We start from the raw sequence: 25,269 nt of genomic DNA on the forward strand, positions 1-25,269 counted from the left end.
GAATGCTACCACCTAAAATACACCAAACCAACGCTACTCTGACTTTCTAGCACTCGGCTTACAGCCCCAAATGTTATGACACTTCAAGTACTCGTCCAAGTAATTTTTAAAGATTGTATCTCAACCACCCTCCCAAATATTCTAGATGAAACTATTTGCCCTCACATCCTCTCTAAATTTGCTGCCTTTTAACTTAAAATTATTCCTTCCCGTTATTGACCCTTCAATTGACACGTTCTGGAAACTTATTAGATATTTGACTAGAATAATGTCATACAATAACTAGACTCACTAATGGGACTTTGTTAACATTTCATTCCAGTCTTCCAGGTCCTGCAATGTGGTGATTTAAAATTCATCTTTGATTTCAGCCCTTTCATGCTTTTTTTTCTATTCCTACAACTTACTCTTCTTTCATTAATCATTCACAGGATGAGCGTGTCACTGGCTAGGCAGCACTTATTGCCCATCCCTAATTGTCCAGAGGGCAGTTGAGAGTTAACCACATTACTGTGGGTCTGGAGTCACATGTAGGCCAGACCGGGTAAGGACGACAGACATTAGTGAACCAAATGGGTTTTTCCAACAGTTGACAATGGACTTAAAGTAGCCACTAGATTCCTAATCAGGGCATTTATTGAATTCAAATTCCACCAACTGCACTGGCAAGAATCAAACCCAGATCGCCAGAACTTTATCTGGATCTTTAGGTTAACAGGGAGAAGGAGAAAGTGAACACTGCAGATGCTGGAGATCAGAGTCGAGAGTATGGTACAGGAACAGCACAGCGGGTCAGGCAGTATCCGAGGAGCAGAAGAGTCAACATTTTGGGCATAAACCCTTCATCAGGAATTAGGCTTGTGGGCCGACGGGCTGGAAGATAAATGGGAGGGGGTGGTGTTGGGGGGAAGGTAGCTGAGAGTGCAAATAGGTAGATGAAGGTGGGGGAGAAGGTGATAGGTTGGAGAGGAGGGTGGAGCGGATAGATGAGAAAGACGATGGACAGGTCAAGAGGGCAGTGTCAAGTTGGACACTTGGGACTGGGATAAGGTGGGGGGGGGGGGGGGAGGGGAAATGAGGAAACTGGTGAAGTCCACATTAATCTCGTGTGGTTGCAGGGTCACAAGGCAGACAATAAGACATAAGTTGAAGTGTTCAGCCACCAGGTGGTAACCTTCTGTCGGATGTGGAAGGAACCCCACCAACCTCTGTATGCATCATATCATCCCTCCACCACTTCTGCCACTTACAAACAGACTCCACTACTAGGGATATATTTCCCTCCCCACCCCTATTAGCATTTCAGGGAGACATTTCCCTCTGCAACTCACTTCTCAGATCAACGCCCCCTACCAACCCACACCCCACTCCCAGCACCTTCCTCTGCCACCACAGGAAGTGCAAAACCTATGCCCACACCACCCCCCTCACCTCTGTTCAAGGCCACAAAGAATCCTTGCACATCTGACAGAAATTTACCTGAACCTCCACAATTGTCAGCTACTGTATCCGCTGTACCCGATGTGGTCTCCTATACTTCGGGGAGATAGGACTCCAAGTTGCGGATCATTTCAGAGAGCATCTCTGGCACACCGGCACCAACCAACCACACCACCCTGTGGCTGAACTCCCCCTCCCACTTCACCAAGGGCATGCAAGTCCTGGGCCTCCTCCTTCACCAAAACCTAACCACCTGATGCCTGGAGGAAGAACGTCTCATCTTCTGCCTTGGGACCTGCAACCACATGGGATTTCACCAGTTTCCTCATTTCTCCTCCCCTCACCTTATCCCAGTCCCAAGCCTCCAACTCGGCACTGCCCTCTTGATCTGTCCATCATCTTTCCCATCTCAAACCCCCCACCCCCCGATCTATCACCTTCTCTCCCACCTTTATCTAACTATTGCATTCTCAGCCATCTTCCACCCAGCCCCCCCTTCCATTTATCTCTCAGCCCCCAACACACAAGCCTCATTCCCGATGCAGGGCTTATGCCTGAAACATTGATTCTCCTGCTCCTCAGATGCTGCCTGACCTGCTGTGCTTTTTCCAGCAACATACTCTTGTCTCTGGATTAACAGTCTAGCAATCATGCTACTCGGCCATCGATTCCCCTGTGCATAACAGTCGAACACAATGTCTTCATAACCCCTGCAAACCTTTAATCTAGTCTCTTTAAGCATTCTTGATTTCATTTTACTCCACCATTGATGGCTGAGACCTCAGATGCCAGAGCCCTCACTTCCTCCTCGAAGAACAAGGATAACGGTGAATGATCAACATTGCCACCAAATTCATCTCTGAGTCACACATTTTCCTCAGTTGAACTTTTATTGCAGTTCCTTCAGTGTCACTCCTTCACAACATTGTGGGAGTATCTTTGTCACATGAATGGTCATGAGTCCACAGGTAGAATCCCAGTACCTTCTCAAGGACATCTAGGCAGATGGATCTCTCAACAATGCCCAACTTCCAGTTAAAACAAATTACTGAGTCAAAAGGATTTTACTTCAGTTAATAATGAGAAGCTGAATTAATGCACAGAACAGATGTTCAAATTAAAAGAGAATTAGTAGTTCTTTAGTTACAAAAAAATTAGAATATTGCTTTGTTGATACTTTTTTACTTTTCTGATTTATTTTTGGTTTCAAGTGACAATGCAGTGACAGTACAATTCTTGACCCATGCACCAATTTACCTCCAGAACATAGTGGTGTAAGGAATCTTTATTGAGGTCACCTTCAAATCTCTGACATTTGTCCTCAGGCTGTGGGGAATATAATTGGAAGGGAACGTCGAGCTGGATGTAATGAGAAATAACCTGGGGCATTGTGAGCATCTATGAATATAATCAGAGACCTTTAATATTTGGAGAAAATGAATGATCCTATGCTATATAGAGCAACAGGTTTGAAAGAGTTGGAGAGAGTTCCACCTAATTGATGACAGCATCAGGAGCTGTAAAATTATAAGGACAACATTTAGATCCTCTAAGGACCTTGTATGGTGAAGACCTTTAATCAAATGGCTTTCAATAGTCTTCCTACAGTGTGGAAGCAGGCCATTCAGCCCGCACCAACCCTCTGAAGAGCATCCCACCTCCATACCCTTAATCCTGCATTTCCAATGGCCAATCCACTGAGCCTACACTTCTTTGGATTGTGGGAGGAAACCAGAGTACCCAGAGAAAACCCACACAAACATGGGGAGAATGTGCAAACTCCACACAGGCAGTCTCCTAAATCTGGAATCGAACCCAGGTCCTTGGTGCTGTGAGGTAGCAATGCTAACCACTGAGCCACCATGCCGCCTCAGTGTTAGTAATAACGTCTACCTCATACTGATTGCTATTTTGCAACAAATTACACCCATGTTTCAGACAAGAAATTGTCTTTGTGTTAAGACTTTCCTCTCTCACTGTTAACCAAATGGGCTGTTAAATCAAGGCAAGAAAAGAGGATGGCAGCAGCAAACTACCCTAATTCCAAGCTTGTAGTGGCTTTGATCACAGCACTTACAGTCCCACATGTTGGAAGAAACACAACCACTATCTTCAAGCAAAGGTCTTTGTCTTCTGTCTGTTGGCATTTCTCATCATCTGTACCATTGCTCAGATTCTGCAACTACTCGTCTGAGATTGACAAATGTTTTTGGATCTGTGAAGAACTATGCACATTGTATACATGAAAAATATTTCAACTGTCTGCAAGTATCTCCGTGAAAATGTTGCATCTCAAGCTAGCTGGATGGAAGGATTTTACAACTCATACTTATTACATTGTTAATTTTCCCTCTTTGTAGTCACGATAGGTATTAAAGCTAAGTGCAGTGCTCCTATTGTCATTTTGTTCCAAGCTGAGTTTGCTCTGCACAAATAAAGAATCAAACCAAGATCCCCTGGTAAATCTCTAGATTTAGTACAACATAGCATTTGTGCATAAGTCACAGCAGCCAGGCTAATGTTCTTAGATTTTGATGGAGAATATTCCAGCAGGCTGATTCCAGACTGGATCAAAAAAATACCTGGAATGAGTGGATTGGCATATGAGGGAAGGCTAGACAGGCTGGGTCTGCATTCCCTGCAGTTTAGAATAATCCAAGGTGACTTATTTGAATCATATAAGATCATGAGGGGACTACAGCAGCTGGATATGGAAAGGATGTTCCTCTTGTGGGAAAATATAGAGCTAAGAAAGTAACTTAGTTGAAAAATAAGTGGCCACTTAACACAGAGACATTTCTTTTGTCTCAGAAGGTTGTGTGCCTTTGAAGCTCCTTTCCTCAGAAGGCAGTGGATGCAGAATTTTTACATGTTTCTCAAATCAGAGGTAGAATGATTATCAAGGAGATAACAATGTTATTGGAAATAGGCAGGAATGTCGAGTTGAGGTTGAAATCCAATCAGCTGTGATCTTATTGCATTGTGAAAGAGGCTCAGGTGGCCTATTTTGTTCCTTGTTCATACGTCCATACGTAAAAGGAACAATTTTTTAAAAAAATCTTTGAATTGATTTCACCACTGAGAGAGAAGACAGAATGCTCGCAATGTGCTTTTGCAGCCTAACATGATATTTGAATGGGAGGAGTGGGGAGCCTGCACTGTATGTGTGAGTCAGAAATATAGCAAATGAACCCACACTGGTTCATTAATAGCCAGAGGACAGGCTTGACGTCTAATTAAGAATAATGGGTAGATGGAGGATAACTAGGAGGCTTTTCATTATAGAAGCAAAGATAAACTTGGAAATGACACTAACTGATTTAACTGATACCTGAAAATTGGCTCCGATATGACAAACACGTATCCCAGTTTTAGTGCTGTCTTTTTAACTGATGAGAGAGTGAGAATCCCCCAAGATGGAGCCATCATCTCTTCAAATTTCAAATTCAAAATGGAATAAGTGCTGGGATTAGATTGGTTAATTGCTTGTTTTGACCTGCACCAACTCAATGGGCCGAATGACCTTCTGCTGTGCTGTCTTTGGGACTCTATTTCTGTAAGGCTTTTGCAGCCAGGGCATTATTGCTGGAAGTTGGGAATGGGAGAGTAGAGAAACTCATCTGCAGGATGCCTTGAATTTCCAGCTGTATTCAGGCAAACAGCAAGGGTCTCTGAGACTGTATTGTTCTCTCCCACATACGCCCCCAGCACTGCCCCTAGAACATTGCCTCAGGGTAGAAGAACTGTCCCCTGGTGCTTACAGAAACTGTTTTAGACAGTTAACCTGAAGTCAATTAATTGCCTATCTGTAGTTCACAGGAAGGTCGCCCCAATTCCCCCAACCCCATCCCATTCCATCTGTGGGTGAATGGCCAAGGTTACAAATTCTGTGTTTGGCTGCATTCATGCCTGCTCCCATTAGAAACTAAGAATTCAGTCTGCACTTCACAGGTATCTTCTAATCTGGTTGGTTTAATTAACCAATATTAAAATCCTTAGATAGTTCTGAATGCCAGTAGGTTGGCTTTGGCACAAACCTGCCACAAGTTATGACAGTGCAGTTCTGAAAATATGGAAGACCTGGTTGAACGTAAAAGAGAAGCAAATGTAAGGATGAGCAATAAATGCAGGTTTATCCAGCAATGCCCACGTTCCATGGACGAACTCTTTTCAAAACATTATTTCTTGCATATTTAGTGTGATGAGGATAATGATAATGGCAAATTTCTCATAGTGAACTATTGGCAGAGAGAAGCATAGAAATTGCTGGAAAAGCTTAACCGGTCAGGTAGCATCTGTGCAGAGAATTCAAAGTTAACATTTTGGATTGAGTCCTGAGGAAGGGTCACTGGACCAGAAACATTAACTCTGATTTCTCTGCACAGATGCTACCAGATCTGCAGAGCTTTTCCAGCAATTTCTATGTTTGTCTCAGATTTACAGCACCTGTAGTTTGTTCGGTTTTAATGAATTATTGGCAGACTTGCCTCAGCGATAGTTTTCCCGATTAGGTTAGATTCCCTACAGTGCGGAAACAGGCCCTTCAGCCCAACAAGTCCAAACCGCCCTCCGAAGATTAACCCACCCGCACTTATTTCCCTCTGACTAAAGCACCTAACACTATGGACAATTTAGCATGGCCAATTCACTGACCTGCACATCTTTGGACTGTGGGAGGAAACCCACGCAGACAAGGGGAGAATGTGCAAACTCCACACAGACGGTCGGCTGAGGCTGGAAACGAACCTGGGACCCTGGTGCTGTAAGGCAGCAATGCTAACCATCGTGCCGATCTTTGAAGAGTGCTGAGAATGATCCATAATCTCTTGAATAGTTGGACCACAGGAACTCCTGAAAGGGAGGGGTTCTGATGTGGGGAGACTGACGAATGGCTTTCTTTCAGATATGACTGTTACCCCAAGCAAAAAAAGATCTGGGAACTTCTAACACGAATCTGACACTTTCCACTGTTTATCTTGTTTATTTGTATAGCTCACCCAATTAAAAAAAAACATTGCACTCCACAGAGTCTCTCTCTCTCGCTCTCATACTGTGTGTTTAAAAAAATCCACATCGGTTCCCAGAAACTTACACGATAATCGTTAAATCCATTCAAGAAGTAGACCAAATTCACATGCCACTTGTTAAAAATCCAAACTGTAAAATAAATGATGTTAAAATATTTATAAATGACACAACTCATATCATAGTCACTTTCATTTTCACAAAAAAGATGTTTGAGCAACACTGAGCTTTTGCTGCTGTTCATCATTCTCATGGGAAGTGGTTAACATTTATACAGAGGTCTACTCAACAGCAACTGAATGCTTGCGAGTTTTAAAATGGTGATTTTGGCTTGGCTCCTTCACAGCACTAAAAGCCTACAAATTGGTTTGAAGTCTTTTCTAGAAGTTTCACCATGCATCAAAATTAGAGAGACTGTGAAGTTATACCAATACTGTATCAAATTATTTCTTGAAGTGGCCTTCTATTGTTTCTGCTAAATTAATTTTTAAGCTGGTCAGAGGGCTTTTCTCAAGTTATTTCACTTTCCTATTTTGATTTGAAAAAGAGGTAAAATCAGAATAATCTTCAGAATAACTAGCTTTTTTAAAATGACTTGAAGCAAACACTTAACAAAACTTTAAGTCCACAACGTGCCTAATAGTGGCTGTTACTGTATTTCCCTCAGATGGTGTACCATTCACATGGTGGATCGGGGGAGCCAATGAAAAGCAAGTTTACTGGGGCGGTTCATCGCCAGGAGTTCAAAAATGTGCCTGTGGATTGACAGGGGACTGTTTAGATACAAACTATGACTGCAACTGTGACGCTGATAATGATAAATGGTAAGTTAGACTTTAATTTGAGAAAATAACTGCAGCTTATTGTATTTTGCTGGAATGACAATAACTCTTTTAAATGTATTACTGGAGGGAGAGACATGTTGTCAAAACTTGCATGCCTCAGAACTAATGAAAGAATCTCAAATTTCAAACAAAAAGAACAATTCATGCCACAGGAGAAAAGAATCTCGCTTGGTTAGGAAGTCAACTCTAGCTCGTCAAATTGTCACCATGGAGAAATATAGACTCCCATGTAATTCAAATAAGCAGAAGTCTTGAATGTATTTCTTTGTCTGCCATCACAAATCTTTGTCTATGAACGTATGTCACTTTTATTAAGTGTAATTGAAGCACATTGAAAACTGAACTGATTATTATAAATTAATTATTAGTGTAGCAATTATCCTACTTTGGGTTATTCAGCAAGTGCTGTCCAATTTGGGCACCTCTTGGAATCACACTTAACAGTAGATGTTTTGCTTTGAGTTTTGCAAGTACAAGGTGGTTGAGCATGGTTTGAACTCTGCCTATTTGGAAAAAACAGAGGGATACGCTTGATTCAATCACTAGGATATATATTTGAATTACATTGAATTTATTGTCACATGTACTGAGGCGCAGTGAAATGCTTTGTCTTGTGAACAATACAGGCAGATTAACTAGCATTGCATTGGCACCATCACTACTTCGACACGTAATTGCAAATTTAATCACTTGTCCATGTCTTACCATTGAAACTACAAATGTGATAAGATATGTTGTGACAGCCTTAGAGTTATAAATGTATCTAATATGAACACAGCCTATAAGAAATAGGGACAGGAGTAGACCATATGGTCCATTGAGTTTGTGCAATATGATTGTGACTTCAACTTCATGTCCCTGTTCACTCTCCAAATCCCTTGATTCCCTAACATATCAAGATTCTATTGGTCTTCACCCTAAACATAGTCAATGATGGCGTAGCCAGTCATCTCAGATAGTGAATTTCAAAGATTCATAATCCCTTGTAGAAAAAACAATTCTGCACATTCACGTTCTCAATGGTCAGCCACTTGTCTTGAGGCTATGCTGCCAAGTTCTAGATTCCCCAGCCCAGGGGAAAAACAAACTCAGTCTGTGCCCCGTCAAGCCCATCAGACATTTGTATGTGTAAACTAGAATATTTTCATTGGAAAATGGACTGGATAGAAAACTTTCCAGTCTTAAGTACAGAAAGCTCCCTGCGGGGTATGAATGAAGGGTGCATGCAACTTCATTAGGTAGTAACCCAAATGACCACCTAGCCCAGGGAAAACACATAGGTCGGCATATCACTGCAAAACCAACACTATACCTTTAATCTCTACCATAATATTTGCTCCATTCTTCAATGTGCAAACTTTATTGAGCTCTGAATCAGAACAACTACCACTCACTGTTATACAAAACTGTTACCTCATTTTGATTGACTTGATCAAAAAATCAATAGAATCCTTAGTCTTCATCTCATGAATCCCTCAGAACTATCCATTCCCCCACCATCATTCATTCTTTCTTTCTGAATTGAAAGGAATAGAAGTATGGTGGGTCTTTCCAGGGAGTGAAGAAGTAAGTGTGCAACATAAACTGCGGTGCCCCAATCATGAAGGGCATAGATAAAAGTGAATAGCAGGGATCTTTTCCCCTCGGGTGGCGAAGTTCAAACGAGATTACATATTTTTATGGTGAAAGCAGAAAGTTTTAAAAAGGACATGAGAGGCAACTTTTTTATGCAGAGAGTGATTCATGGGTGGAATGAACTGCCAGAGGAAATAGTGGGTGTAGGTACAATGACAACATTTAAAAGGTATTTGGATAAGTAAATGAATAGGAGAATATTTGGAGGGATATGGGCCAAGTGCAGACAAGTGGGACTAAAATAATTTGGAAACATGGTCAGCTGGACTACTTTTTTCCATGCTGTATAGCTCTATGATTCTATAAAAATGGTAGCGCCTCGTAAGCGTGGATGGCCTGTTTTACTGTCTGAGTTCTGTGTATATCATATAACCGTATCTCATCCATTACCTCTGGGATCAAGCACAAAAACAGTTTTCAATTAGAGTGGGGTGAGAAGATCGAAGAGTTTTTCATTATTGGGGGATGTTGATGGTGGAACTTTGTACATTGCTGATACTGAAATAGGATTTCAAAATATGATAAGCAATCCTGCTTTTTTGAAATGTTCACTTCAAGAGTTGATAATTGCCAAATAGGAAACAATGACAGAATTACTGTGCAATTCTGTCCTAAGTGCCAGAGAGGAATTGAGTAGAATTGTGACAATCTCTCTATCCTGCTGTGGGTACATGTGTCGTGACCTTCATTTTCCAGAGAAATGAATATCCTCATGTGGAGCTGTGGCTTGTTAAAATGTCAACAGTTGACTGTCGCATTCATTGTCATGTCTCTCGGTATCTCCTCAGTCGTATTCCCTACAATATACTGTACCAATGATTAATTATCTCAGTTTCTCACAAAGTGGTCTGAGCAATTTAGACAAGTCCCTGGAGGAAGTGCACTGCAGAACCAGAATTTGGTGGTCGTGTTTTGAGAGTAAAATGAATGCCTGTAATTCATTGATGCAGGAGATAAAAATTAATATCTGCCCTATGATAAATGATGTCTCTGAGGATCAACATGGTTCTATTACTAGATTGAGTTGAGTAAGGTTTATAATCCTTACAGCACAGTCAAAATTGAATCCAAACCCCACTTATCTGAGCAGGAGCAGTTTCTGAGTAATTACTAAATATTTCTTTCTATTTTTCAATGGAAATTTGTTTTTGATTAGATTAGATTACCTACAGTGCGGATACAGGCCTTTCGGCCCAACCAGTCCACAATGACCCTCTGAAGAGTAGCCCACCCAGACCCATTTCCCTCTGACTAGTACACCTAGCACTACGGGCAATTTAGCATGGCCAATTCAACTGGAGGAAACTGGAGCACCCGGAGGAAACCCACGCAGACACGGGGAGAATGTGCAAATTCCACACAGACAGTCACCCAAGGCTAGAATCAAACCTGGGACCGCTGGTGCTGTGAGACAGCAGTACTAACCACTGAGTCACCATGCCTCCCCTTGCTCAACATTTTTCATAATCATGGTGCTGATAAAGCTTTGTGATTAAAATAATTTAATAGTCAGGTTTGAATACATTCCAAGCATTTTTTGCCTTCCAGTTAATGTTAAAAGTCATGTTTTTGATTTTTCCTAAGTTAAATTAGTTGGTTGACCATATTAATAACATACTAAGTAACATGAAATTAATTATGCATTTAACTCAATTAAATTCTATACAAAGTAGTTTTAATATGTAATATTTCAGTGAAATTTGTTAAGTAGTTATTTTAGAATTATGATTAATATATAATGACATGTAATATGCTAAATATTTAACTAAATTATCTGATTCAGACATAGTCAAGTAAAATTGGATGAATAATGGGTTAGACGCCTACTGGAACAATTGCACTGTTCATGAAAGTACTGATTTTGAATGATCATTTATTGAATGAGATATGACAAATAATTTTTATATTAAATGACCTTCAAAAACTGCTTTGATTGCATTATGTTTAATGATTTTACTATTAATAATGAATTATTTGAATTAATTTGGCAATGTTTTATATTTTTCATGATATGGGATGTTCTACATTGCTTTAATCCTATCATTCCAACCCCAAGGAATTTTTTTGTTATTGCTGAGATGACTACAGCATTATATAATGTTTCATTACATTATATAATGTATTTCACATACATTCACTTTATTAAAAAAAAATTCTACAATATTTGAACTTCTAATTTTAACTCCTTTTTCATTTTTAAAAAAATATTCCATTCCTAATTAATTTTCCCTACTGGCAGATTGGAAAATTACAAACGTAATTCAAGGAAAGTGTCCAAAAGCACGAAACAGCAGGCTTGCTAGTCTAACGTCTGTCACAGTGAAAATACCAGCATCTATTATTAAAGAGATAGAAAATCAACACAGTCAGACCAAGTAAATATGCTCCAATCATGTGCTTACTGTCAGGGGCCTGTATAACACTCCCACAAGGGTTCTGAAGAAGGGTTTAGAGTCATACAGCTGCACAGCGTGGTAACAGACCCTTCAGTCCAACTCATCCATGTCAACCAGATATCCTAAATTAATCTAGTCCCACTTGCCAGCATTTGGCCCATATCGTCTAACCCCTTCCTATTTATATACCTATCCAGATTCCTTTTAAACCACTAGATATGAAACATTAATTGTGTTTTCTCCCCATAGATGCTTTCAGACCCGCTGAGTCTCTGAACAATTTCCGATTTTGTTTGCTACACCAGTCTTTGAACTACGCATTTGTCTTTCCAAACTGATTTGTTCTATGCCAATGTACTCATGATTTCAATAATAGTGCACAAATCATGACTTTTGAGGTTCTGTGTCTTAATTTGGCATCTTTCACTACCTACTGACTGCACAGAATCTCCTTCTTTGTCCTGTTTATCTCGTTGGTAGCTTCATGGATCATGATCAATAGATCATCCCCTTCCCACTGAAAATTCCTCTTCAGCTCTGAGCAGATATTCTAAAACTGATACCAGGCTTGCAACACAGCCTGGATCCATGCTCCTTGCTGTAACAAACAGTGTCCAATCCTCCTCACTGACTTACCACTGCATTCCCTAGAACATAGCTTAGAAAGGCTTTACGTCATTGGGATCTCCCATTTAAGAATGAGATGAGGAGTTTTTTTTTGTTCTCTCAAATGGCTGATAGTGATTAGAATTCTCTTCCACAGAGAGTAGTGTGCACTGGGTCATTGAATATATTTGAGGCTGTTTGGATGTAATTCTAATCAACAGATATATCCAGAATTATGGAGGCAGGCAGAAAAGTGAATTGGAGACTACAGTCAGATCAGCCGTGATCTTATTTATTGATGGAGTGGGTGCAATGGGCCAAATAGCCTCAACCTACTCTTAACTGTTATGTGTTTGTATATTTTTGTACCATAAATTATTTGTTTCATTTTTCTTAATTTACAAGCAATATCTCCAGCATTTCCACCAAATTGTGCAATACAATAGCTACCCATGTGCTCCTTTTAATCAAACGACATACGCACTAACATAAAGAAATCTTGCATTTACATAGCACCATTCAAGCCCTCAGGATATATCAAAGCACTGTCCAATCAATATCACGGTTTTGGAGAGTGATCACTGTTGGAATATACATCGTTTGCAGACAGCTTGGTATCCAAAACAGCACTGTGCTGATTCTCTGAATGTGGTTTTAAGTGGTATTTGCTGGTCATGAGTTTTGATTGCAACACTGGAGAGAATTCTGCTGCTGTCCTTTGAAGCAGTGCAATGGCGTATTTTAATTTACCTCAAAGGTTGGACTGGGTCTCGGTGCAACATTTAATATGAAAGACAGCATTTAATTAATTTAAGGCTGGATGTCAGGCAGTCCAGTTGCTCACTCCTGATGTTGCAAGAGTTGGCCAGCAGCCATTGCACCTGAAAGAAGCCTGCCTTGGAGCCAGACTGTGAGTTGAAAGCACAAGATGTGGGACTTCTGCCCCTCAATGTAAGGGATTCCTGCTCTCGAGAGTGATTGGGCAACCAAATTGGCCTGCAGCTCCAGAATCTGAGCAACACTGAACAGAGGAGCTGCCAACACTGCAAACGCGATGCGAAGAATTTCATTATTTCCTGAAGTCAAGTGACTGCCTTAGTTTTGGTGGATTGGGACAGTCAAGGGAGTGGTGGGTTTGGGTTGGTTGGGGAGAAAAAGGAGAAGGATAACACGCAGGGCAATCCACCAAGTTTGTTGCCTTATATCCTCCCTTTTAAGTATTCATACTTTAAGAAAACTGTCAATTCCCATGCTAATTGTTATGGTATAGGCAGCTTAACAATTGAATCCATTGGCTTGAATGCAATATTTTTATTGGTTGAATATTGTTGGTGGGTATCAACTGTTGTCATATGATTGGTACCACACTATGAGCTTGCGTCCAGACTTGATGAGAAGGCAACACTATTTATTGTATTTTGTACTAACTAATATTATACATGATAAAAATACACGAGGCTCTGACTTATAATTATATAATGTAATATCTTATTTATCTTCTGAATGGGACCATATTAATTTTGGATATCTGGTCAGCATGGACAAGTTGGACTGAAGGGTCTGTTTCTGTGCTGAACGATTCTGATTGCTCATGTCTGTGTCTGTTCTTGAGAATCACACATTAAGACCATTAAACAATAAGATGTAGGAGGAGAAGTAGGCCATACAGCCAATTGAGTCTCCTCTGACATTTTAGTATGCTCCATTCAGAAAGTGCCAGCTGTGCCCACACTGTGATATTTATAACCAGTGATTTGCCACTTTGTGACATGACTACAGGATTGCTCCAGGGTCTTCATCCCCTTACACAACAGGAAGCTCAACTGAGCATTTAAAAATGGTGTGGGGGCTACCAGTGTTAGCACCAACCCAATTTCTGCATTACGGACAGATTGGCAGAGGGTGGGCAGAAGGTGGACTTGTCATCTATATTCCCTGTAGCTGTACAGTGGCATCGTTCTGTAGCTGTGCAGCTGCTGGAAGGTTCCACATATGCTGGTTTGATGTCCCAACACTACTTGGGAGCTGCTGCCACATATGGACCTTGAAGATCTGCACAGCAGAAAAAAATAATGAGTGAGAACACTTCCTTGCCAGTCTCTGAATTTTACGAGCTCTTTACCTACGCCATTATAAACATTCAGTGGTGGAGGTTGGAAAAGAAAAGCAAAATCCAACCCTCAGCTTAGTTGTGATGGAATCCCTCAGTCAAATAGTTCAGTGTCATCTTGGGTTTTGTTCTTGAGTTTGTGGGACTTGAACCTGGAACCTTCTGACCTATAGGTCATTGCTGAACCCTTTAAATCAAGAAAATTCAGCTGAAAATATCACTTGCACTCTGACAATTGTCTGCAACAAAAACACAAATTGACTTATTCCATAAGTAACCCTGATGATAAATAATGTATCGCAAATGACTTGTATGAAGTCCCCTAGGGCTCATCAAGAGGAATGCTATTGGGAAAACATGTCACTCTTCCTGTCTGTCACACCTCTGTTGTGACACTTGAAACAGAATTTCATTTTTCCAATGGGTAGATAAGCAAATTCTGTCAGGATATATATTTTTACCTTTAAACAAAGTTAGTCAAATTGTTGACAGTACCTTAATTAGCACAGGAGAAACCTCAATCTAACCAGACAGGAACTAGAGCCAAAATAAAAAGAAAATCCCCATTGGATTTATTGCCAATTATCTTAAATCCTTGTTCTCTAGTTATCGACCCTCCTGCCAGTGAAAACAGTATTTCCTTCCTTACCTACTCTGCCAAACCCCAGTGTAATTTCTATTTGTGTTTAATTTTGTACAGGTCTAGTAAATCTACTCTTAACCTTTAAGACCCTAGCATCTCTAGTTGTTATGACCTTCAACGCAGCGCCTGTTATGTTTTTGGAAGCAAATTCCACAGTAACTTTCAAAAACAAATTGAAAATGTGCTTAAATGTGAGAAATTGACAGGATTGCAAGGTAAAAGTGAAAGCAATGGGTAATATTTTTCAAAGAACTGCCAAAGGCACAGTCGACCAAATGGTATTTTATTATGCTGTATGATTCTATGATGTTCAATATGTTTAGTGAGATTCGAAAGTCAGAAGTTAATACGAATTAGTGAGAATTTTGCAGTGCTTAACCTAAATTTCAATGTAATTATCTTAGAATCCCTACAGTGTGGAAGCTGCCCATTCAGCCCATCAAGTATGCAACAATCCTCTGAGGAGCATCCCATCCAGATCCTATCCTCCTTACCCTGCATTTCCTGTGGTTAATCCATCTAGCCTACATATCCCTGGATATTAAGGGGAATTTAGCGTGTCAATTCACCTAACCTACATATCTTTTGGATTGTGAGAGGAAACTAGAGCACACAGAGGACACTCGCACAGACACGGGGAGAATGTGCAAACTCCACACAGACAGTCACTCAATAATGGAATTGAACCAGGGTCCCTGTCACTGTGAGGCAGCAGTACGAACTCTTGAGCCACTGTGTCACCCTAATTGAAATCAAATATAAAGAAGATCTGCAAAGTATGAAAAGAAAGCTATTTTAAAAAGTAGATGATAGGAATAGATTCAGGAAGGCTGGAGAAAGTCTGTAAGGCTCGGTAAGTCTGTCAACATCTTTGTAGAGAGAAGCAGAGCAAGTTTTGAAAAGATTTGTAGCTCAGGTTGAGGTTCTGGATGTAGGTTTGCTCGCTGAATGGAAGGTTCATTTCCAGATGTTTCATCACCCTAGGAAGGACAAGTCAAACACGAGAATTCTTAGAAGCATGGCATTCCAACCAGAACTCTATCAAGAAACACATCGAGTTAGACCCCATCTACCACCCTCTGAGAAAAAGAACAGGAAATGACATCACCAACCCAAAGAAACCCAAACATATAAATAGAAAGCAGTAATCAGCACCAGTGATGAAATGTCTGGAAATGAACCTTCCAGATCAGCGAGCAAACCTATATTCAGAGAGAAGCAGAGTTAGTGTTTTCGGTCTGATGTGCTCTTCTTCTGAACTGGTTCAGTTCTTAAGAAGAGGCGAATCAATTTTTTTTCCTGCTCAGATTCTGCCACAGCTGCTGAGTTTCTCCTTTTTGTTCCAGCTTTCCAGTATCTGCAGTATTTTGTTTTTATGTGAAGCAAAGGTGAGGCCTGGTCTACATGCTGGAAGTTCACAGCAACTCAAATAATTTCCATCTCGGGTAATAACAAATTTACAAGTGGGTGTACAACTGTTTTCCAGAAAGTTCAGGTAATTCCACTAAATGAGACATCTTTGTTGATTCAGGTCAGCAGTTCAGAATTTAACAATCGTGACCACAACAAACTGTCATAGTTTGTCTTCAGTGCAGTATTGAAATTGAGAGAAACTCCTGGAGCCTGCAGGGGTATCATTAAACCCGAAAATCTAGAATTTTCTAACAGGAATTTTAACCTTCTCATAAATTGTGCTGGTAAACTCCCAGGTTTGTGATCAATTTGCAATCATTGAACTAACAAGAAAAACTTGCCCTCTTTGGCTACAATTCTTTCTGAAAATCTTGAAAACACATTGTGTTGAATGACATGCAACTGGGATTCTAAAAGTGCAACGGGTTCACAATTATTGCCAAACAACCTGAATAGCCCTGAAAAACTAATTTCATATTTGTGAGATTTTAAATTTCTCCATTATGATTACAAAAAAGTCCCTTTATTTTTAAAACCACTGTTTAAAAAGTTTGTTTATGCCATTTCAACTTCTACTTAATTTTCTGCATATGACTTAATTATTATTCTATTGGAGTCATCAAGTCAGAGAGATATACAGCACAGAAACAAACCCTTCAGTTCTATCCGTCCTTGCCGACCAGATATCCTAAATAAATCTTGTCCCATTTATCAGCATTTGGCCCATATCCCTCCAAACCCTTCCTATTCATATACCTGTCCAGATGCCTTTAAATGTTGGAATTGTACCAGCCTCCACCACTTCCTCTGTCAGTTATTCCATATATGCATCACCCTCTGCATGAAAATGTTGCCCCTTAGATCCCTTTTTAATATTTCCTTTCAAACCTTAAACCTATTCTCTCTAGTTTTGGATTCTCCCACCCCTGGGAAAAATATCTTGTTTATTCACACTACCCATGTTCTTCATGATTTTATAAACCTCTAAAAGGTAACCCCTCAGCCTCTGGCGTTCCAGGGAAAATAGCCCCAGTCTATTCAGCCTCTCACTATAGCTCAAATCTGGGGCATTAATAAATAGATATATCATAAGGTAAATGTCTATAGCATGTGAATAAACATATTCATAAATTAATTTATAAAGTCAGTTATATCTCAACCTTTATTGATGCAACTCCAAACCCATTCAGAAGAACTTATCTTTCTTTTTATCTGAAATGTACTTTTGTATTTCTTTACGCAAAGTACCTCATTTAACTAAGATTCAAAAGTATAATTGTGAAAGTTACTAAAAAGTCTTACTTCTAACTTGTTTTTAAATGCATTTTAAAGTCTACAACTACATGGACCAATCCATTAAAAATACAGATCTCGAAACTCATTATTCTATTTACACTGTCTGCATTTATGTTGTTATGGCCACACAGGCCATAACAAACACAAGGGAAGGTAGGTATATTTTGAACTTACTGTCATGTTTTTGATGTTTTGTCTCTTGTTCAAAAAAATTGGAAGATATTAACTTACTTTCAGGACAATGACAATGAGTGTCAGATCATTTCTGTAATAAGTGACTCTTCTGTTTCACTATTTTTGCAGCCAGATAGTCACTGCTAAATCTGATCCCACTTGTGTTATTGATATTGGTGTATCTTTAATTGAGATATATTTGTCCCATTCTACTTATTGGCAGGGCTAATGACACAGGACATCTTTCGTACAAAGATGATTTACCTGTAACGCAGATTGTTATTGGGGACACAGACAGAACACATTCAGAAGCTGCCTATAGGGTTGGACCACTTCGTTGCTATGGTGACAGTAAGTCTCAATTTTTATTTCCGGAACAGATTCTGTTCTGATGATGCCAACTTCAAAAAAGGGAGCCTCCAAAATGTCTATGTTCTTCCTCAACTGAGGATTTCCCAGCACAATAATTGACAGGGCCCTCAGAAGTGTCTGACCCATCTCCTGCACTTCAGCCCTCACCCCTCTCCTCCCTCCCACAATGGTGATAGGGTACCCCTTGTCCTCACCTACCATCCCACCAGCATCCACATCCAGAGGATCATAAGCTGCCATTTCCGTTACCTTCCTCGGATGCCTCCACCAGACATATATTCCCCTCCCCTTCATTGTCAGTTGTCCACAAGGACTGTTCCCTCCGGGACACCATGGTCCACTCCTCCTTTACTCCCAACACATCCTCATACTACCATCGCATTTCCCATGCAATTGCAGAATGTATAACATCTGCCTGTTTACTTCCTCCCTCCTCACTATCCAATGCCCCAAACACAATTTTCAGGTGAATCAGCACTTCACTTAATTTAGTCCACTGGATTCACTGCTCACCATGTTGTCTCCTCTACATTGGGGAAACAAAGCGCAGACTGGGTGACCACTTCACAGAACACCTCCTAGATTCTGTCCACAAAAATGACCCTGAGATTCCAGTCAACTGCCACTTCAATACACCACCCTGTTCCCTGGCCAACATCTCTCTCTCAGGCTTGCTGCAGTGCTCCAGCAATGCTCATTGCAAGCTTGAATAACAGCACCTCATTTTCTGCTTGAGAACTCTATAGCCTACTGGACTCAAAATCAAGTTCAACAATTTTAGGTCTTCCCTACGCTTATTTCCAACCCCACAAACCAGGCCTTGTTATGACATGGTCTGCTATTATACACAGGGTGAAAGTGACTACTGCAGATGCTGGAGCCTCGAGTCAAGGATGTGGTGCTGGAAAAGAACAGCAGATCATGCAGCATCCGAGGAGCAGGAAAATTGAAGTTTCGGGAAAAAGCTCTTCATCAGGAATGACGCTGGGAGCGTCGGGGGTTGAGATATAAATGGGAGGGGGTGGGGCTGGAGGGGAGGTAGCTGAGAGTGCGATAGGTGGATCGAGGTGGGTGTAAAGGTGACTGGTCAGAGGGAAAGGTGGAGTGGGTAGGTGGGAAGGAAGCTGGACTGATGGGATGGGTCATGAGGATGGTACTGAGCTGGAAGGTTGGAACTGAAATGAGGAAACTAATGAAGTCCATACTGAAGCCATGGGGTTTGAGGGTCCATAGGCGAAAGATGAGGTGTTCTTCCTCCAGGCCGGGTGGTTAGGGGGTGGCAATGGAGGAGGGCCAGGACCTGCGTGTCCTTGGCAGAGTGGGAATGGGAGTTGAAGTGTTTCGCCACGGGGCAGTGGGAATGATTGATGTGGTGTCCCGTGAACTCCCCCTCCCACTCTACCAAGGACATGCAGGTCCTGGGCTTCCTCCATCGCCATTCCCTTACCACCTGATGCCTGGAGGAAGAACACCTCATTTTCCCCCTCGGGACACTCCAACCTCGTGGCATCAATGTGGACTTCATCAGTTTCCTCACTATCCTCCCCCCACCCCTTACCCCAGTTCCAAACTTCCAGCTCAGCACCATCCTAATGACTTGTCCCACCTGCCCGTCTTCCTTCCCACCTATCCACTCCACCCTCAACTCGGATTTATCACCTTTACCCCTACCTCCATCCACCTATTGCACTCTCAGCTACCTTTCCCCCAGCCCCACCCCCACTCTTATTTATCTCTCCACCCCGAGACTCCCAGCCTCATTCCTGATGAAGGGCTTTTGCCCGAAATATCAATTTTCATGCTCCTCAGATGATGCCTGACTTGCTGTGCTTTTCTAGCAACACACTCTTGACTGCTGTTATACCCACCCCATTATTCATTCTTATTAGTATCTATTCATTCTCCCAGGCTGACCTTTATCCATCCTTTGTCTGTCCAACTACCTTTCTCTCTCTTTGGGATCTATCTTCACTAATGTTTTACTCCTCTCCCTGCCCCCACCTGATCCTCTGTACAAAGACTAGTTACCATTAGTACTGAGGAAGAGTCACTGGACCTGAAACATTAACTCTGATTTCTCTCCACAGATGCTGCCAGACCTGCTGAGCTTTTCCAGCAATTTCTGTTTTTGTTACAGATTCATGACAGTTCATAAACTGTTGATAGTAGTCAACAATGCCTCATGTTAATTTCCTGTTTGATAACGTCTCTAAAACTGAACCTGTCCTATTGCTTCTTATCAGTATCTATTTTTCAAACCCTGAATATATTTTGCTACATATAATTAAGCATGAAGAAAGTAATCCACATTTTGTACCTATAACAGGATAACAATCCAAAGTGTTCAAATGTCATCATTGATTATAAACACAGAATTTTACAAAACTTACAGCACATTAACCTTCCTGGCTGAGCTGCTGCTTAGGCTAATCCCATCTTCTACTTTTGCGTGGAGTCTTGAAAGTTATGGAGCTTCAAGTGTTGAGAGTTTCTGCCTCCATTACCCGATTTATCAGTGAGTTCTAGACACCATCATTGTGAGAGTTAAAAGTTGCTACTGAACCTTCTTTTAATCTTTTGATGAATTTCTTTATATCTGTGCTTCTTCATTAGCACTGCAAGGGATCATTGGAGTCCAGAGACATACATGCTAGATGGACTGGCTATGCAAAGTTGCCCATGGTGTCCAGGGATGTGCAGGCTGGGTGGATTAGCCATGGGAAATACTGGATTATAGGGTGGGGATGTGGGGCTCGTTGTATGCTCTTCGAAGGGGCAGTGTGGACTCGATGGGCCAAATGGCCTGCTTTCACATTGTAGGGATTGTATGATTCAATGATGATGGTGATGATGGTTATTGACATTTCAGTCAAAGGAAATACGTCCTTCTGATTGACTTTAATTAGGTTTGTCAGAATTCCATGTGTGTCGATTAAATCTCATCTTTTCAGTTTAAAGGAAAACAACCCCAGCCTTTACTCATTAACTAAAATCCTTCATCTTTGGCAGCATCCTTGTAAACCATATCCTCTTGTACCATCACAACCTTTGTGTGATGCTGAGACCAGAACAGTAAGCATTATTCAGGCTGTGACCTAATTAGAATTCTCTACAGTAATGGCATAAACTCCTCCTCTTATCCTCAAGGCTTTGGCCAGTGAATGAAAGCATCACATATGCCTTCTTGACCATCTTCTCTATCCAACTTCCTTCAGGGATGTGTTGACAAGATTCATCTGTCACTCTTTATGCTTTTGAGAATCCTATGATTTATTGTGTGTCACCTTGTTTCATTTGTCTTTCACTGTTATGTACCTCACACTTGGATACATCAGTGCTGGATTTCTCCGAGACTGGCGCTGAATGCACACAAGGAGTGTTTTGGTTGGAATATCTGATTGCTACAACCAGTGAAGAAATACCTAGCAAGATAAAAGGTCAATTGGCACAGAAATGCGAGACAGCAGCAGCTGGTTGCCAACACGCTTCAGTGCCAAGTTGAGCACTCGAAGGAGGAGAAATGGTGCAAGCAATAGGCGGGCAAATTGTTGCCTTGCCAACAGTAAAGATTCTTGATCAGTCTATCCTCATGAAGCCAGTGGTCTCCTCCTCTAAGCTAGTGAGGATGGAGATTAGCCATTTCCCCTCTGATTTTAGCCCTCTTCCCATGAATATCACACAGATCTTCCTGCAGCCTCAGACAGAGTAAGTGAATGGTCATTCAGATGTGTGCAGCACTTCCCTGCTGAGCAAGAACAACGCAGCAAGGTGAGGGCTTAAGGGTTGTGGGTGCAAAGTAGTTACGTGAATACAAATGACTTCACTGTGAAATAGGAAAGCCATTCGAAGTGGTAAAACATTACTAGCAGCTGAAAACAGAACTCTGTCAGTGTTTGGTCCATACTAGATGACTGAAATGATAAGGAGAGTCAGTAGTATAATTTTCTCAGCAGGAGGTCAAAGGTGCACTGCAGGGGAAATTGTTCACCGAAATGTCGAGAAAAGGTGATAAGAAGACTTGTTATCCAACCTTGTAGCTTGGTCTGTCTTTAAAATTTCGGGTCACGTTAGTGATGCAGTACAAGACAAGAAAAACCGAAAGAACTGTGGATGCTGTAAATCAGAGACAAAAACAGAGATTGCTGAGTTCTGAGTTAACCTTTCAGGTCGAGTGACCCTTCCGCAAACTAGGAAGGGGTTCTGAGGAAGGGTCACTTGACCAGAAATGTTAACTCTGATTCCTCTCTAAAGATGCTGCCAGACCTGTGAGCTTTTCCAGCAATTTCTATCTTTGTCAGTGAAAGGCAATGTTTGTTTTGAAGCTTTCCCTGTAATCAAGGGCCACAAGAAAATGCTGTGTAATTTGGATACTGTGTTCCATAAAAATGTAAGAACAGGACAGGAAAAGGCCTTGGATTTTTCACATCAAGCCAGTCAGTATCCGGAGGTGGAAAAGTCGACATTTCAGGGTTACACCCGAAACATTGACTTCTCCACCTCCTGATGCTGCCTGCCTTGCTGTGTTCTTCCAACCTCCTGCTTGTCTACTTTGGATTCCAGCATCTGCAATTTTTTTGTCTCTCACCTTGAATTTTTCACACCTGCTTTGTCATTCAGTAAGATTTAGCTGCTCTACCACCCGAACTTCACTTCCCACACTGTCCCCTTTAATTCCTTTACAATAATTTCTTACATTACAACAGTAACCACACTTCAAAAGAAACAAGAACTTCATGGGCTGCAACATGCTTTAAGACATCCTAAAGATGTGAAAGGTTCAGTTTAGGAGAGAAGAGAACAGGAGCAAACAAACAATTAAAACAGCTTCCAAGTCATAATTAAATATTTATTTAAAATCCCCAAATTTTAAACTTCTTTTTTGCTTGTCCAGGACATTACTGGAATGCAGCATCATTCAACACTGAATCTTTCTATCTCCACTTCCCCACATTCCACGGTGAGCTGAGTGCGGATATTTCATTTTTCTTCAAAACGACAGCTTCCTCAGGCGTTTTCCTGGAGAATCTTGGAATTAAGGACTTCATAAGAATTGAGCTGAACTGTAAGTAAGGAGGCATTTATGTGGGATGTTGAATGTAGAAAAATACAGTCTTTAGCCTTGTTAAATCTGTCTTCATACAGGAGTAAGGCAAAATGAATAGGAATGCTTCAGAAAGTATCATTATTCACAGTATCAGAAAGCTTACGTAAGTTGGAAGAAAGGTGAGGAGGATCAAAGGCAAAAATTCAGGGAACTAGGATGGAGGCTTAGAGCTAGAACAAACAGAGTTGTTATCTCTGGGTTGCTGCCTGTGCCACATGCTAGTGAAGCAAGGAACAGGGAGAGAGCAAAGCTGAACACTTGGCTGCAGGATGGTGCAGGATGGAGGGTTTTGGATTCTTGGATAATTGGTGTTCTTTCAGGGGAAGGTGGGACCTCTACAAATAGGATGGTCTTCACCTGAACCGGATGGGTACCAATATCCTGGGGGGGATATTTGCTAATGCTCCTCGGGGGTTTCAACTAATGCAGCAGGGGGATGGGAACCTGAATTGTAGTTCCAGTGTACAGGGAGATTGAGGGTAGTGAGGGCAGGGATAGGTTTACAAAGTCGCAAGAGAGCACCAGCAATCAGGATGTTGGTTTGAACTGTGTGTACTTCAATGCCAGGAGCATTGGAATAAAGTAGGTGAACTTGCAATATGGGTTGGTACCTGGTTCAATGCTGTGGCCATTTCAGAGACATGGCTAGAGGACGGACAGAAATAGTTGTTGCAGATTCCAGGATTTATATGCTTAAACAAGAACAGAGATGATGGTAAAACGGAGGGGAGGGGGTATTATTGTTAATCAAGTTTTACAGCAACTGACATAACGTTGGAGAACTCATCCACTGAGGTAGTTTGGGCTGAGGTTAGAAACAGGAAAGGAGGGGGCACCCTGTTGGGTGTTTTCGATAAGTGTCTAAGTTGTTCCAGGGATGGAGAGGAAAGGACAGTAAACATGATTTTTGAAAGAAACAAGAGTAACAGGGTAGTTGTTATGGGGGACTTAACCTTCCCCAATATTGACTGGGAATACTATAGTTCAAGTAGTTTAGATGGGTCAGTTTTTGTTCAATGTGTGCAGGAGGGATTTCTGACACAGTATGTAGACAGGCCAACAAGGAGTGATGCCATGTTGGATTTGGTACTGGGGAATGAACCCAGCCAGGTGTTAGATTTGGAGGTAGGTGAGCACTTTGGCGATAGTGACTGTATTTTGGTTATGTTTACAATAGCAATGGGCATGGATCAGTATATACCACAGTGTAAGAGGTAAAACTGAGGGGAAGGCAATTATGATGCAATTAGGCAAGATTTAGGATGCATAGGTTGGGGAAGGAAACTGCAGAGGATGGACACACTTGAATTGTAGAGCTTACTCAAGGGACAGCCACTGCAGGTCCTTGATAAGTATATACTAATCAAGCAGGGAAGTAGTTGTCGAGAGAGGGAGCCATGGTTTACTAAAGAAGTTGAAGCTCTTGTCAAGAGGAAGACGAAGGCTTATGTGAGGATGAGGCATGAAGGCTCTGTTAGGGGGCTTGAGAGTTATAGGTTAGTCAGAAAAGATCTAAAGAGAGGGCAAAGAAGAGCCAGGAGAGACATAGAAGTTGTTGGCGGATAGGATCAAGGAAAGCCATAAGGCCTTCTATATGTATATCAGGAATAAAAGAATGACCAAATTAAGATTAAAGCCAATCAAAGCTAGTAGTGGAAAGTTGTGTGTGGAATCTGAGTACAAAGGGGAAGCACTTAATGAATAATTTTCATCGTATTCACATTGGAAAAAGGCAATGTTAGTGAGAAGATGGAGATACAGGCTACCAGAGTAGATGGGATTGAGGCTGACAAAGAGGAGATTTTAGCAATTTTGGAAGATCTGAAAATAAATAAGTCCCCTGGGCCAAATGGGATTTATCCTAGGATTCTCTGAGAAGCTAGAGAGGAGATTGCAGATTCTTTGACTTTGATCTTTTTGTCATCATTATCGACAGGAGTAGTGCCAGAAGACTGCAGGAGAGCAAATGTTGTTCCCTTGTTTAAGAAAGGGAGTCGGGACAACCCTGGTAATTATAGGCCAGTGAGCCTCACTTCTGTTGTGGATAAGGTATTGGAAAAGGTTAGAAGAGATAGAATTTCTAATCATCTGGAAAGAAATAATTTGATTAAGGATAGTCAACATGGTTTTGTGAAGGGTAGGTCATGCCTCACTAATCTTACTGAGTTCTTTGAAAAGGTGATAAAACAGATGGATTAAGGTAAAGTGGT

General features: G+C 41.2%; 1 protein-coding gene across 2 annotated transcripts in view; it reads left to right on the forward strand.

The window, feature by feature from the left end:
• The window catches only part of LOC122551779 (contactin-associated protein-like 5), an 888,067-nt gene that overhangs the window by 556,674 nt on the left and 306,124 nt on the right, over positions 1 to 25,269 (forward strand). For both annotated transcript variants that reach the window (XM_087989329.1, XM_043694242.2), the window contains exons 14-16: positions 7,133 to 7,289; positions 17,807 to 17,934; positions 22,847 to 23,017. In XM_087989329.1, the coding sequence (XP_087845455.1) occupies positions 7,133 to 7,289; positions 17,807 to 17,934; positions 22,847 to 23,017 (456 nt within the window). The remainder of the gene's footprint in view (positions 1 to 7,132; positions 7,290 to 17,806; positions 17,935 to 22,846; positions 23,018 to 25,269) is intronic.

This window comes from Chiloscyllium plagiosum, unplaced genomic scaffold, assembly GCF_037043375.1.
Source record: "Chiloscyllium plagiosum isolate Xiang-an unplaced genomic scaffold, Cpla_swu_hap1 HiC_scaffold_7, whole genome shotgun sequence".
Classification (NCBI taxonomy): Eukaryota; Metazoa; Chordata; class Chondrichthyes; order Orectolobiformes; family Hemiscylliidae; genus Chiloscyllium; species Chiloscyllium plagiosum.